General features: G+C 38.1%; 1 protein-coding gene across 1 annotated transcript in view; it reads left to right on the top strand.

The window, feature by feature from the left end:
- Positions 1–16,433, top strand: part of CFAP58 (cilia and flagella associated protein 58) — a 129,797-nt gene that overhangs the window by 36,750 nt on the left and 76,614 nt on the right. Inside the window, exons 10-12 of the mRNA XM_042456092.1 lie at positions 3,739–3,900; positions 6,942–7,088; positions 16,021–16,161. Of these exons, the coding sequence (XP_042312026.1) occupies positions 3,739–3,900; positions 6,942–7,088; positions 16,021–16,161 (450 nt within the window). The remainder of the gene's footprint in view (positions 1–3,738; positions 3,901–6,941; positions 7,089–16,020; positions 16,162–16,433) is intronic.

Raw genomic sequence — 16,433 nt, 5'->3', positions numbered from 1 at the left:
ATGGGCAATTCTTGAGATTTTGGATTAAAATATTTATAATCTTCATGCATTCATCCAGTTTCAGTCTGACTGCCAAAGAAGCATTCATCCCACTAGCAGTTTTGTAAATTCTTACAAAGACACAATCAGAATCAGAATATGGCAAGTAGAAATACACTTGCAGTGTTGTGTAAATTACTTTTCTCCTCCCCTCCATACCTTCTCATATTTCCTAAATCTGCTCTGCAGGAAAAAAAAAAAAGTCTTCATCCCTGTTCTTCTGATTGAAGCAATTCTGTTGGTGTGAGTTCTTAATTGGATACCAACCACATTCAAATAATTTATTGTGTTTTTGTTCATCAACTCCAAAATTGCATTGTAACAAGTTGAATGAACAGGTTTTTGCTTCCATTCATATAACCTGAACAAGGCTTCAGATGTGAAATACATGTTATTGATTTTAGTCCCACTTTATTACTATTGGTAACTTGTTTTTAATGTGGAAAAAAAAAGATGGGAGTTACAAAGTAAACTAGGTTTCTGGTTTTATTTTAAGCAGTTTTGGATAACTGTGCAGTCAGCATCAAATGCTCTGAGTACCGATACCAATACTGAAATATATATATTTTTTCATATTTAGACATCCTTTGCTTCCTGACTTGGTCAGAAAAGTCTGGTAATCAGTTAATTAAGCTTTTACTGCAAAGCATATTGATTGTACAAAGAGCAGTGTTTAATTTCTTTCTCTAGGCCTAGCTGTGCTAAATGCAAACTCTACTATCACAGAGTAGGTGTTCTGAACATTAATGATTTCTCTTCCTTTGAAAACTCATTAACATAGATTCATGAACATAATAGTTCTCAGAGCAAAGAAATGAAAGGAGAACAAATTTCAACAGCTTGTTTTATCACCTTGTTGTGTCAAGGTAAATAAAGAAAAGCTGTTGTACACTTGAATGTCAAATGAGATTTCACAGGCTTCTCCTTGTGCATTATCATCACTGTGATTAAAGTTGATAAAAAGTTTTGTGTTTCCTGGTTATGTCAGTGATCTACCTGCCCTTTGCAAGGCATTCAGATAAATGAAGCTAAATCAATATAACATATATACTAATGTTTCTGAGGAGAAACTAATTTGCAAGAAAAAAGAGAAAGCCTTGGAGCCAGCAAAACTGACAAACCTGCTAATCACATTTTCTTCTGTTAAAGATATTTTGTAAGAAGATGTTGTATTTCTGGGAAGGTTTTTTTAAAAAATACAGTCTTATTTGTTTTATATCCTTTTCTTATAGCTTTCTAACATAATTTTTAAAAAATGTTATGCTCTTTACATGTCAGCAATAAACAATACTAATGTACTGCACTACACACGAGACAATACAAACACAACAAATAAATAGTTTTGACTTTCTGCCCTCTGACCCAGAGCTACAGATACTAGTAACTAATATTACCTTCCTTGTTTGTATATAATAAAGTTTAACCTTCTAGTTATCAATTAAATACAAAAACCCTAATTTTCAATCCCCACCAGTATAATCTTTGCTTCTTTTTCATATAATTCATAAATAGTTCCCATTCTTTTCTAAATTTGTCCAAAGATTTCTCTTTAATCATTGTTGACAGTTTATCCATTTCAGCTATTTTAAATATCTTCAGTAGCTTCTCCTCCATTGCAGGTACTGAAGGAATAGCGAAAGCGGTTTGACAATGGAATGACATGATTCAGAAGGCAGTGGAATCTGGATGGTTGTCTGTCAGAAATTATTTAGCTATACATTCCTGTACTAACATGACACTGGACTATATAATATGTAGGGTTTATTCTAACACTACATTTCTAAGATATATTCCAAAACCAATCTTTGCTACCAAAAGAAGCTTAAACCACCCTATAGAAGTAAACTATTTGCTATGTAGAATGTCATCATCTGTGAGTGGCATGGGCATTAAATGGACCTCCAATGGACGCTATCACACCATTATTGTTGAGGAAAATAAGTCTTCTACCATGTTATTGTCAATGTTGGAAACCAACAGTTCAGTGTAATGCAGTTTAAAAAAAAAGGGGGGGGGGAATCCGGTTGTTTTAGTAATCAGGTTAAGATGGAAATTCTGATACAGTGGTACCTCGGGATACGAATTACCCAGCTTACGAATTTTTCGGGATACGAATAAATCCCATAGGGATTTATTGTTTCGGGTTACGAACGTTTTTTCGGGTTACGAAAAAACGCCGGCGCTGTTTTAAATGGAGCCGCGGCAGAGCCGCGGCTTTTTTTCCCATTAGCGCCTATGGCAATTCGGGTTACGAAGGTTTTTCGGGTTACGAAATTAGCCGCGGAACGAATTAATTTCGTAACCCGAGGGAGCACTGTACCTGCAATTTCTTTGTGACTAACTGTGATGTGTTGAATTTTTTTTAAAAAAATCTGTTTTGTTTTTTTGCTGTGTAGTTTTGCTTGCTTTTGCTCTTTGGTTCATCTATCAGATGAGCATGCTTGCTTTCCTTAAAAAAGCAAAAGAGTGAATAGTGATGTGATTAGGCAAATAACCTTGATTCCTTTCATCCTTGCAATGAAATGTGCAGTACGGTAGGATAATTGTTGACAGTTTTGATAAATGAAAATGACAAGAGAGATACAGGGGAAAGTGTAATGGTTTAGATAATGGGAATTCTTTTCATTTGAAATTATAGCGCAGAGCTCTTGGATGGTTTTGTGTTCTCCTTTCATTATAAGGAATAGTAATTGAGTAATGGGAGCTACACAGATGCTATCTTTTATTCTTTTTAACTATGCTTTTCTTTTCTCCCCTTGAAATTAATTGCAGTTTCTTAAGACAACTATTCTGCACTGAGAAATGATAAGAGTTACTAGTAAAACCAATAGTTAAAAGAGTAAAAGAATAATACTGTAAAATTAATCAAAAATCAATTAGTAAAGAGTTATTAAAGCAGCATATTGATTTGCAGTTATTATAATTATTTAGCAACAAGTTTGAGTTTTGTTATATAGAGAGTTCAAACAACCTTTGTCACTGTAAATAAATGAACAGCACCCATGCACACTTAATGCATTTTGAGCATTGCTAAATCAAATGAAGCTTAGCTTGCTGACTTTGGAGCTGTACAGACAGCCCCTAAGGGGTGATGGGATCCCTCCCCTTTCCTAGCCAGATTGGAGCTGCATGCTGCATCCCCAATCTGGCCTTTCCTTTTTGTGCCATGGAAAGGGCACCATGGCCACCGGTGCTGTGGCTTTTCAGCGCTCCTTTGGCACAGTGTATGTACACGCTGTGCCAAGGGAGTGCCATGACACCTCCAGCAGTGCAGTGGGGCACATGGCGTCATGCCGGCATGGGGGTGGAGTCGTGATGCACAGTGTCCAGTCACCACACCCCACTCTGTCCTGTTACCAGTGTTTATTGCTGGTCTGTACAGCCTCTTGATCTATATTTGTACAGTATATTAATGTTCTCTAGTTGCTTTTATGCCTGCTGGGAATGTTGAGTCACAGCACCTAGAACAGAGGTGATTTCTGATGGGGAAATGATGACTGGAGAAAGAGTTAAGGATCCCCTGCATCTTCCCCTTCAGACTGTAGCTTCTGAAATTTTCTTTATAAGACAAAAATGCTTGTATAAGAATATAACTTGTGACAGGTTGGACAGAAATAATTGTATCTTCAGATTCTGATATATAGAGCATTGACAGCAATCATAGAAGGTTTAATCGTGCTGATTTTGTTTATTTGACAGGTCCTATACCACATGGAAGATATCAAAGTACGGGAAATGCAGATTTTTGATTATAAAAAGAAGATAGCAGAGTCTGAAACAAAATTAAAACAACAACAGAATCTCTACGAAGCTGTGAGATCAGACAGAAATCTCTACAGTAAGAACTTGATTGAAGCTCAGGTACCATAAAGTAATGTCGTTCTTAGGTTTGTTTCCCCATTTTAGTTGAACCAGTCATTCTCACATGGAATAGAACGGAAACGAAAGATAATGGAAGCCAATGTCAGTATGACATTTATAACATTTTTTGTCCTTCAGCTCCCCACAGGCATCATAGAAGTTGCTTGAATATGTGTGGAAACAAATACTCTCTAGAATACTTTCAGTCCCTTCATGTCAGGTCTCAAGTGGTCCTGGGATTACAGATGTTCAACCCATGTCAGATACCCTCCAAAATTGCCTAGGAATTTACAAATGAGGAAATATTTTCCAGGGAACCTTGAGTCAAGAGCATTACAGATTAATGCTGTCAATAAACTAGTTGTCTAAATTCAGTGTTACTTGGAAATATTTTCATTTCAGAATACTTCTGTACCACTTTCATCAAACAAGTCTCAAATATTTTACAATAAAAACAGATAAAGTAAGACCTATAGCTAAATGAGTAAAATATTAATGCCATGAAATCTATTTTTAAAAAAAACCAATAGTAAAAACTAGTTCATCTGATAAAATTAATAATGAGAAAAACAGATATTCTGAGTTTGGGAAGTAGGAGAGTAAAGGTGAGTTAAATAGAACTGTATCTTAGTGACAATTGTCTTGATACAACATTCAAGAAATTATAGATCAGCAGTGTGTTTTGATTATGTATGAAATGAGTACAGTCGGCCCTTCTTATACAGCGCGCCCGCGTCATACGTGGGCGCGCTTTACGTGGACTTGAGCTTATGCGCTCAAGCCGCGGAGTGCGCGCAGGGCAGAAGGGGCGGCGCCTCCCATTCAATTGAATGGGCGTGCGCGCCCGTTGTGCCCCACACACTGCCGCGCCCCCGCGCCACCGCACACGAGCCCCATTGTTTCCAATGGGGCTTGAGCATAGGCGGAATTCGCCTTACGCGGAGGGATCCGGAACGGATCCCTGCGTAAGGTGAGGGCCGACTGTACATGGATTTTTTATACATGGATTCAAGCATACACAGTTTGAAAATGTTCAAAAAAAGTATAAATTTCAAATATCAAACCTTGATTATGCATTTTTTATAAGGGACACCATTTTGCTATGTCATTATATTTAATGGAACTTGAGAACACACAGATTTTGTTATATACGGGGGATCTTGGAACCAAACCCCAGTGTATAACAAGGGTCCACTGTATATACCCCCATCCACAAAAAACAGGATGCAAGGGACTGTAGCAACTATAGAACTTTAGCCAATCTCACATGCAAGCAAAATTGTGCTCAAAATACTGTAACGCAGACCCCAACCATATATGGAAAGAGAAATCCCAGAAGTATAAGAAGCTCACCAAATAATTCCAAAAGAAAATCAACATGAGCTTTATAGACCATAGCAAAGCCTTTGACTACATTGATCATGAAAAGCTATGGAAAGCTCTCAAAGATATGAGAGTGCTGGTACACTTGATAGTTCTGTTGAAAAAACTACAAAGGACAAGAGGCCACTGTCAGAACAGAATATAGAGAAATAGAATGATTCCCAATAGGCAAAGGAATCAGGCAAGGCTGCATATTATCACCATACATGCAGCCATAGAGCTCATTACAGTAGTTTAAATGTAATTTCAAGGATATATGCAACAATTTATCCTCCTGGGTTTATTTCAAAGTAGTGTTTCATACTTATCTAATACTGTGATTGTGAAAATGTTTTTATGCATGTTAAGATGTTATGTGCAAACGAATTGACCTTCTGGGGGCACACAGAGGATATGGCCCTTTACCTTCATTTATTTGCTTTAGAATATCTTGTGTTGTGTACAGTTGTTGTAGATTGTAGTTTGTTTTACATAATTTGTTTTTATTTAACTTTAACTTGTATTTGTTTTAACTTTTTAGTTAATTTTATATGAGTTTTTAGGCATGATCAATTTTTTATTCTTGTATGTATTTGGATATTCTAACATTTAGATTTTGTATTATGTATTTTGTCTTCTATTGATACGGTCAGCTGACTAATCAATAAAATTTGTTGTTCTATACAGTTTGAATTAATTGTAAGGTCAAGGAGTCATTTTGGCTTAAAACAGTACTATAGCATAGTACTATGTACTATAGCATAGTACTATATACTATAGCATTGTATATAGAACTCATAGTTCAGTAACAGGCTAGCCTACCACAAGAATAAAAACTTTTCTGAAAAACTATGCTAGATTATCATCCCCGTGGGGTGTAAATTAAATTGGTGCAAAATTGTTTGAGAGAGCAAGACTATTGGAAGCTTTTTTCAGATTGTTTAATAAGAAAAGGTCCCCCATTTCCCAGCCTTGTATATGCTGTTTCTAATCTCCAGGGTATCATAAGCTCAGAAACAGTAATACCTTTTCATAAAGAGGTTCTTGGCTGAATTTTAGCATTTGCTAGGATGGTTTCACATTTTTCAATCTTTCTGGTCCTAGAAGCTGTTGCTTGTTAATTTAAATTAAAATGACCGCAGCCTTTGCAAAATTCATGCATCTACTCTCAAAGTAGTATTTTTCAGAACATGTGTGCAGTAGCTTTAAAATAGCTTCCTTCTTAAGTATTTATGTGTAAGCTATCTAGAAGAATTACAATCAGTTTTTCCTTTTTCTGTCCATTGTGTGCATTTTAGCTTGTCTACCTGTAGCTTTAAAGGTCTTTTTTAATCTGATGTATTTATATAAGTGAAAAATAGATTTCTTATTTTGTAGTTTTTCTATACACTGACACTACTTAAATACTATTAGCAAAATGTTTTCTGAAGAATGACAGTGTATGGAAGCTTCTCACTTGTAACTCATGCTTTCTAGGAAAGTGTTTGTAACAGTCAAGTAGTACTACAGGCTTCTATTTGATGCACAAATCAAAGCTATGCAGATCATGGAGTCCACTCTTCATTCCCTACTAATTAGTTCTGGGACTTGGTGAAGACATGGCTATTGTGACAAAGTAGTTCAGATTTATCTACCACTGCCTAAATCAATACATTTACCACTAAATTGTTTTCTGTTAGGATGAGATCAATGAGATGAGAAAGAAACTGAAGATTATGACACACCAGGTAGATCAGCTGAAAGAAGAGATCTCTGCTAAAGAGGCAGCTCTTGTGAAAGTGCATCTGGACCACCAACGGATAGAAAAAGAAAAAGAGGCCTTGAAGGTAAGGTATTTCCTTCATAAAAAGAACACCAATATTCCTTAGAGGTAAAGCAATCACTTTGAGTGCTTGAATTGGCAGAAACTTTGATTGTCTGCACCTGTGTGTCCTTATTAGTAAACTTTTTCAATTAGCCATAAGAGAATTTTACTTTTTGAAGGCAGTTGTTGAAGGGAGGGGAGTACTCCTTCAGTGTTAATGGTAAAAGCTGCTCTCCTAATGCTGCTTGAGAGATTTTATGGTTTGTTACTTCAAGTACTTATTACTACTGAAGGCAAGGGAGTCTCCAGTCCTGCCTTCCTGCATATCAGCCAATGGTGATCATGTTGGTGCTGGATGACACAGGTCTCTGGAGATGCTTTCTTTTTCTGTGCTATAGGTTACTGTCAATGGTTGTGGTTATTTCTGTTGGATTAGAAGTAGATTCTGGAGATGCTATCCCCTTTTCTGGGGAAGACTGGTTCAATTCAGACCCAGTCTCCTTTAGCAGAGTTCACAAGTGGAAGCACTGAATCTCTTGGGTCTCTCTGAGAGTAGTTTTAGCAAAATAAGGCAAACAGGCAGTACATAGATTTAATAGCTAAAACCTTTACTACATTTAAAGGTGTATTCAAAGATATATGTTTGCAGTGCCTAAGCCCTGGCTAATTACAGGAAAGTTTCAATAAGATGGTCAACTCAACAGAGGCTATACTCATCATCTTGAAGGAGAAGTCTTTTATGTTCTTGCAAACACTCCTAATGTGGTTGCTTAGATACATCTCCACAATGGGTAACTGAGCAAATGGAGAAAGTTTCAGAAACAGCCTGTATAGTGGTCAAGACATACAGGAAACCTTTACTTTCTAAAGTTCCAGTGCCCTAAAATGGTTGGGGAGGGTTAAAGAGAATGCTTGGTTGGACAATATCTTTCAGTATTTGTTTTCGGGACAAGGCAAAGTTACTGGGGACTAGGATCCATGGCAATATACTAGGATAGCATGCTACTATTACTTGAGCCAGGAGCCATTTAAATGGAGCCAGCAAAAGCAGTATGAAAGTAGTGGTAACAAACAACATAGGTGAGAAGATCAGAAAAATGCACAGTGCATTGTGCACGGGTGGCGGGCAGTATGCTGGCTGTGGAGGAAGCAGGCAGTCAGAGACAGGGGCAGGTGGTAGCTATCTAGTGCTAAGCAGCACTCTTCCAGGAAGGCAAAGTCTCACTGACAGCAACAAGATGTCACATGTTTGAATGGCAAAAGGGTATCTGTCTTCTCTAATTAGCATCAAGGGAACAATTAGCCAGGCAGACAGCAAAGTAAGGAGGTAATTAGTAGAAGGGGCAGTTTTCAGATCACCTCAGAGGCAGGTAGGCACCTACAGTATGCAGTAGCAATATATTAGGAATCCTGTAGAGTGACTACAATCAGGGATCAGAGATTTGGGCAGGAGGAGAGAGCTGCAGCTGGTGTGAAGGATGAGAGGCATGCATAATGAGGATCAGGGTATGGAAGAGGCTGCTAGACCGAAGAGACAACAGGAGTAGCCAGCCTTAAGTCTCCACCCACAGCATGCCACACTGAGGATTGTACTACTTTTTTGTCATTAGGTGGGCAGGCAGGATAGATGAAGACAAGAGATCTATGAGTCTGGAACTGCAAATGTGGGAAAGTGATCATCATAGGCATATTCTTGAATTGAAAATATTTATTTTTGGTTTTGATGAATATTTATAAATAACTTTGGAAATGCTGCATGACACTTCTGATTGTAGTTACCTTCTTCTAAATAAATACAAAAGAAAAGATGCGCGCGCACACACACACACACACACACAGAGAGAGAGAGAGAGAGAGTTAGTTTGGTTTTTCAATAACAAATAACTAGTCCTTACAAATTCCTTGTGAATGAGATTTCTTCTTTTGCTCAGGCAGAAGTTTACAGTTGAAGTTCATGAAAAGCCATTAATCTATGCTAAATCGAAGGAAAAGCAGGAAATTACTTTCAATATTATTTTTATTTAAAGGCAGTGAATGTTTTCCAGGCTAGCTGCATAACATGTAACTTTTCTAAATTCAGTCCAATTTTACTCTTCAAAGATCAAGAGAAACTGCATCCATAGCAGATCATTATTATTTTCACGGAAGTGTCTGTTGAAGGAATCTCTTCCTTGCCACTTTTTTCTTTGCTTTCTTTTTGTCAATTTTGTGCTATGCTCCAGTGACTCTGTAGGGTTTCAGCCATTGTCAGCACATTACTGTTATGACAGGATGTCAATAGAACTCTGTAAAAAGGTGATGAATTTGGGTTCCTGATGTGTCTGGGAGTTGTTATATCAGTAGTGGAGAAAGCATTCAGAACCTCACTTCTTGTGCAAAACCTTCTATTGTAACTAGTCTCTAATGTAACCTTGTCACTATGAAGCCCTCTGCCAACCGTATGACAGCAGCATCATTGCTATGCTCTTTTACCCGCTCAATTATTCAGTAACAAAAGTGTCTGTGACTTCCCATCACTTTGGCAACTGGCTTGAGGGCATTCTGCTCAGATATCTTAGAAGCGGTTCTCCTGAATACTTGAATGTAACAATGTCCACTGATTAGGGTTTGATTTGAACTGATGAAAAGGAACACTGGGACAAATCAGGGATTGAGGGCAGCTGTGTAACTTTGAGATATGAACTTCAAACAGATAGTTGGAGGTTGGTTTTTGTTTGTGTTATAGTTGCAAAGTCAGTCCTAAAAGACTTTGAGTACTATCTTATTGCCCTTGCAATAAAGCATTATAATCACTGCTTTTTGAGAAAGAAAATAAATGTGGCCATTGGCCCTCTTAAAAATGGCTACCAACAGTTTGGATTATCAGCTTTTAATTTTGCTTCATGTGCGCGGTACGTGTTAGATCTTTCTCTGGGTCGATCCATTGCCCATTCTGTTTTCCTTGGCTCAACATCTGGCACTCTAGAATACCATGTTAAGTGTGCAGATCAGGTTAGAATAACTGCAGAATATTAATAAATATTCTTGTTTTTGAAAAATATTTTAATGATTCAATTATATTGTGCCCTTTTTTGGAATAGTATGAAATTCTGGAAATTGAAAGCTTGCTGCTGATCAATATGTAATTGTTTGTGGACTAATTGTAATGTTAATAAATTTAACACCTATCTCCAGGATATTTTGCTTGTATTGTACTTGCTACAGTTCTATCTGTAATACGGTACAATTGGGTAATGATCCAAACCTTCTTCCCTTGCTGCTTTATTTCCCCACCCCCCGACTCCAAACAAAGCAAGTTACTATATCCTGGTATGTAATTTCTACCATGGACTTTGGTTTTCTGCCCAGGAATCGGTGGGTCAAAGGAGCAGTGGAAAATCCTTAAATATATATCTATTTCCCACCATAGTGTAAAATAATCTCTGATTATTTTTTGGATGAGATTCATCCTTTAGAATGAGCGAGAGGCTTCTCGGTTGCTGCTGCTGGTGCAGTGATTAAATGCCTGTATTGCAGCCACTCACTCAAAACCATAAGGTTGAGCGTTCAAGACCAGCAAAAAGGGTCAAGCTTGACTCAGGCTTGCATCATTCCGAGGTCGCTAAAATGAATACCCAGCTAGCTGGGGGCAATTAGTGTACAGTTGTAAACCACTTAGACCAGGGGTAGGCAACCTGCGGCCCGTGGGCCGGATGCGGCCCGGCAAGGCCTTGGGACTGGCCCCAGCCCGGTCCTGCTGCCGATTGCCGCCGGGGCCTTTGGGGGGCAATTGTCTATAGAAGCCTCGGAAACATGCATTTATATTAACATTTTTTTAAAAAATCAGCAAATTTTTTCGAGTGTCCTCCATTTTTTTTAAAAAAAAGTGTCTTCCATTTGAAAATTTTGTCCTACATTTGTCCTGGTTTATTTATATATTTAAATTTTTAAAATTTTAAAATTATTTATTTTTTGGCTTCAGCCCCCCAGTTGTCTGAGGGACAGCAACCCGGCCCCCGGCTCAAAAGGGTTGCCTACCCCTGACTTAGACACTTAGTTCAGTATGAAGTGGTATATAAATGAAGCTGTTTGTTTGGTTTTTTTGCTCAGCCAGGTGCTCAGTTGCTCTTCCCAGGATGACAGGGTGCAAAAGGGAGCAGCAACTGAGTGGCCAGTCAAACAGCAACCAAGATGCCTTTCATTTGTGCTTGCCTTAGCCACAAGGCTTGCACAGAAGCTTCTTGGTTGGTGCTCTTAAGGTGACTAGATGCAAAGGGAGCAGCAACCAAGCAGCTGTCTTAGCAGTGACCAACTCCCAAAGTGACTGGGTGCAAAGCAACCAAGATTGGTTGTTTTTAATTTGCAGTAGAAAAGGTAAAGATAAAGGTTTTCCTTTGCCAAAATTGTCTCATCGTGTCTGACTACAGGGGGACGTGCTCATCTGTATTACTAAGCTGAGGGAGCAAGTATTGTCTGAGATGATTCTGTAGTCATGTTGACAGCATGACTACATGGAGAATAATAGACCTAATATAAAAAAATATGTGGAAAGGGTTACTGCCCAAAAGGAAAGCGGTAGTAGTCTGAAAAAGTTTGGGGACCACTACTTTAGATGAATCAGATTTTTTGTAACATAAAAGCTGCTAGATTATAGTTAGACTTTTACATTGCAAAACAGTTTATATGTCATGCCTTTAAAGCATTTGAACCAGGGTGTTTATCAGTGGATTATGCCACCACATAAAGCTATACCTTGTTTACAGGTTGCATGTGCTGTGACATAAATGCACTAGTATATTTTGATCTATAGGTTGAGTCTCCCTTATCCAAAATGTTTGGGACCAGAGGTGCTTTGGATTTGGATTTTTTTTTGAGGGAGAGGGGATTTTGGAATACCTATATATGGATATTCATACATAATGATATATCTTGGAGATGGGGCCCAAATCAAAACACAAAATGTATTTAGGCTTCATATACACTTTATTTATTTATTTATTTAGGTTACAAATACTAGAGATGCGATGGTTAAGTGGTTAAGATACTGACTCTGTTCATTGCAAGATCAGCAGGTTGGCAGTTCGAGGTCCAGGTGCCGCATGATGGGGTGAGCTCCTGTCACTAGTCCCAGCTTCTGCCAACCTAGTATTTTGAAAGCATGCACATGCAAGTAGATAAATAGGTACCACTCCAGTGCAAAAGTAAACAGCGTTCTGTGCAATCATGTTGGCCACATGATCACAGAGTAGTTTGACAATGCTGACTCTTTTTAGCTTAGTAAAGGGGATGGGCACTGCCCCCTATGGTCAGACACAACTTGACAACCTTGTCAATGGGGAATACCTTTACCTTTTTATATACTATATACATATAGTCTGAAGGTAATTTTATACAATATTTTAAATCATTTTATGCATGAAACAAAGTTTATGCCACCAGAAAGCAAAGGTGTCGCTATCTCAGCCACCCCAGAAAAAAGCATTGGTTTTTGGAGTATTTCAGATTTTGGAATTCCAGACAAGGGAGACTCAGCCTGTAATAAAAAACAATCAGCAATGCTGAACATATCCCACTTTTTACACTTAGACAGCTACTTTAACATACTGTAGATTGCATGTTAATACCAGACAACATTCATTGTTGTTTTGCTAATGAAGTTTGGTCACCAAGTAGGTGAGAGACAGATATTGTGACTATGGGGAAATAAACATTTTTATAAAGAAACTAATAGTAGAACAAGTTATTTTATTAGTATGATAAAACAATTCTATCTGTCATCCTAATTTTTTTCTTGAATTGCATATGCTACATTGTACTTTGATTTTCTTGTTTTGACCTTTATTTCATTTGAGGGAAAAAAAGAAGAAGATATATCTGCTTATTGATATTAGGTCCTTTTCAGAATCTATTGTACCAGAGCAGGATCAAATGTCTGAATCTGAAGAATGCTGTGTCCTGGGAAAACATTGTGTTTCAACTAAGGGTTGATTTTAAAACAATTTTGTTCCCACCCTTCAAGGACATCAATAGAAAGAGCTTTTACATTTTCCTGTTTTGATATGAAGTTACTGATATTATTAGACCATGATAGAATGTTTAGTTGCAACTTTTGTTGTGTTGTTAACTGCCATCGAGTCAATCTTAACTCATGACGACCCTATGGATGAGACATCTCCAAGACCCTCTGTCCTCCACTGTTCTGCTTAATTCCTGCAACCCCATACCTGTGACTTCCTTAATAGAGTCCATCCATCTGGCATGTGGCCTTCCCCTCTTCCTACTTCCCCAGCATTAGTGTCTTTTCCAGTGAGTCCTTTCTTCTCATTATGTGTCCGAAGTATGACAGCCTCAATTTGGTCATCTTGGCTTCCAGGGAGGTTTCCGGCTTGATCTGCTCTAGGACCCATTTGTTTTTCCTTTTGGTTGTCCATGGGATCCTCAGTCCTTCACTGAGCGCAGCATTTGCTGGATTTTTTTGGTTGGTTTGTCAACCATTTGGACATTGTGTTTCCTCATTACTTTCTCTATTCTGTCTGTGACTCCTTTGATGTATGGTAAAAATACCCTCCCTTTGAGTGGTTGTTTGTTTTCACTCCTATGGGTTTTTCTGAGTCTGGCAGCCCACTCTCTTCCATGCCAGCATTCTGTGAAGATGCCAGCCACAACTGCTGGCAAAACATCAGGAAAAAACTCTTCTAGAGCACGGCCTTATAGCCCAAAAAACCCACAAAAACTTAGGGAAGCTTCTTATTGGGATGTGTGTTTTATAATTTTAAAAAACCTTTCTATATCTTGAAATTAATGTGGGGATTTTTAATTGTTTGTAAAAGGTTATTATTAAGTTTTTAAACTGAGTCTCGTTTGTAACTGTCTTGAGTCCTACTCCAGGAGAAAAGTGGCATACCAATGAAACAGTGAAACAATAAATAAAGAATAATGATCATATTTACTTTGACATAAGGATTAGTGACCATTTCTTGCTTTCTGCATATTTTATTTTTGAGTTTATGTACTACTCTTTAATCCAAGGACGGACAAATTGTGGGCGAAAAGTTGTATGTAGCCCCCAGGGCTGCTTTTGTGGCTCTTATAGCCACCCAGAAGTCAATTTATTCAGTTTTTCATTATTTTTTTAAAAAAGTGTCCAAATGAGCTCCAGGGGGTGTAAGTGGCATTTCCACCACTTGGACTCCAGGAGTCTCAATAATTTTTGCAATTTCTCCCCATCAAAGTTTTCTTGGCTCAGGGGCCCAGCAAGGTCCCAAAACATGATAAGAATGCCCTAATGTCCCCTACAGGGCATTTGGAGACAAAAATGAATTTTGTTTGGTGGGAGCAAGTGTATCTGGGGTGTGGCTCACCAGGATCTCCTTGTGGGTTTATGTGTCCCCCTAGCATTCCACAGTTGCTCACCCCTGGTTTAATTGGTGACCTGTGCCTTGAGTTTTTCAGCATTAATAAAGGTGATCTGAATTGCTGACTTTTTTATAGGGTTTATCTTGATGTACCTGTGTGTCTTCTGCACAGGTGGTACTGATAAGTGGACAACAGTGTTTATTATCTTGACTAGCCCTCTTCTATGATTTATAGCCAGAGCATGTGTGTACTTGTCCAGCAGCAAATTTCATTGAATTTAGTAGAGCTTATTCCTAAGTAACCTTTGTATAAATGTCAGCAAAAGAATGTCTTTCACCTGCATAATTTCAGTCCTATTTTGGTAAATTGTAAAGAGTAAAGAGTCTGAATCTTCCACTATCTGTACATTTTTTACTCTGTACTGTTAGCCCTCCATATTGGCGGGTTAGACATCTGAAGGTTGGAGCATTCGTGATGGCCCTGCCCCATTATTGTCAATGGTGGCTTGTGCACATGGCTGTGCCAGCGCAGTCATATGCATGTTGCACGTACATTAACAATCATGGGACTTAAGGTTCCATGCTTTTTAGTATTTGTGGGATGGGAGCGGGTTCTGGAACGGAACCCTTGCCAATACAGATGGGCTGATTGTAGTTTAAGAAATGCTTGGATATTATAAACTGAGCCCACATCACAGGGATATTTTTCACAGTATAACTTTAAGTAGATGGTGAAGACATTAATATAGTTAAATATTTTCTGTACCATGGCTCAGTCATTAATCAGAATGGATACTGCAATCAATTCAGACTTTGAAAGGTAACTATAAAGGAATTAGGTAGGGTCCTAAAGTGTAAATATATCATTTAATGCTAAGATTAGAATTGTCCATGCCATCGTACATCCAGTTTCCACGTATGGTTGTGAAAGCTAAGGCAGTGAAGAAATCTGATAGGAAGAAAATCAACTCATATGAAAAGTGGTGCTGGGGAAGTGTACTGTGGATACTGTGGGCTTCTAAAGAGACAAATAAATGGGTCTATTACCTGTGTGTCCTCTGCACAGATGATACTGGTAAGTGGATAGCAGTGTTTGTTACTAGAGCAAATAAAGTCTGAACTCTCACTACAAGCCAAGATTACTAAACTGACTCTGTCATACTTCATGAGAAGACATGACTCACTAGAAAAGACAATAGTGCTTGGTAAGGTAGAAGGCAGTAGGAAAGGAGAAAGGCCACATTATAGATGGTTAGACTCAATCAGGAAAGCTATGGCCCTGAGTCTGTGAGACCTGGGCAGGTCTGTTAATGACAGTGTAATCTGGAGGTCTCTCATTCATACTGTCCCATAAGTTGAAGTCAACTTGATGGCAGTTAACAATTAACAGCATGGTATAATATTGGGCACACTGTGTGCATCCTTACTTTTCTAAGATGTTAAGGTGTATTTGTGCAGTATTTTTATTTGCTCTTGAGAACCACTAAATGAATTGAACAAAATGTGAGAAACTAAAGAACAGTGTTTCTAAATCTTAATAATTCTAAATTCCCTAGGTTTATAAAGTGGACAATTGTTACAAAAACTAATTTCTTTTCCCTTTTCCTATATCTCTGTTAGAGTGAACTGCTTAAAATGAGACAACAAGCTCTGGAGACTAAACATTTTATTGAAAAACAAGAGGAGGAAGAAAGAAAACTCTTGAAAATTATTTCTGAAGCTGATGCAGAGAGAATGAGGCAGAAGAAAGAACTAGACCAGGTAGGCAATAGGAACATTTCTTTAGTGTCCAATAAGATATAGCTGGGATACTTGACAGAAACCACTCAAAGTAATGTAAAAAAGAATGATGCCAGTTTATTCTAGCAGAAGATCTGGCAGTCTGTCCCAGCAGCTGAAAGTCCTTACCAGGAATGTTTTATATACTGGTGATACATAATTCCATTTATCCCATACTTTTTACTGATGAAGATACTTCCCCCCCCCTTATGCTTTCTGACAGTTATACTTTCAGCCCATCTGTAGTATCTTGC

This window comes from Sceloporus undulatus, chromosome 3, assembly GCF_019175285.1.
Source record: "Sceloporus undulatus isolate JIND9_A2432 ecotype Alabama chromosome 3, SceUnd_v1.1, whole genome shotgun sequence".
NCBI classification, from domain to species: Eukaryota; Metazoa; Chordata; class Lepidosauria; order Squamata; family Phrynosomatidae; genus Sceloporus; species Sceloporus undulatus.
Note: the sequence above shows the minus strand (reverse complement) of the source record. Positions and strands in the feature narration are given on the sequence as shown.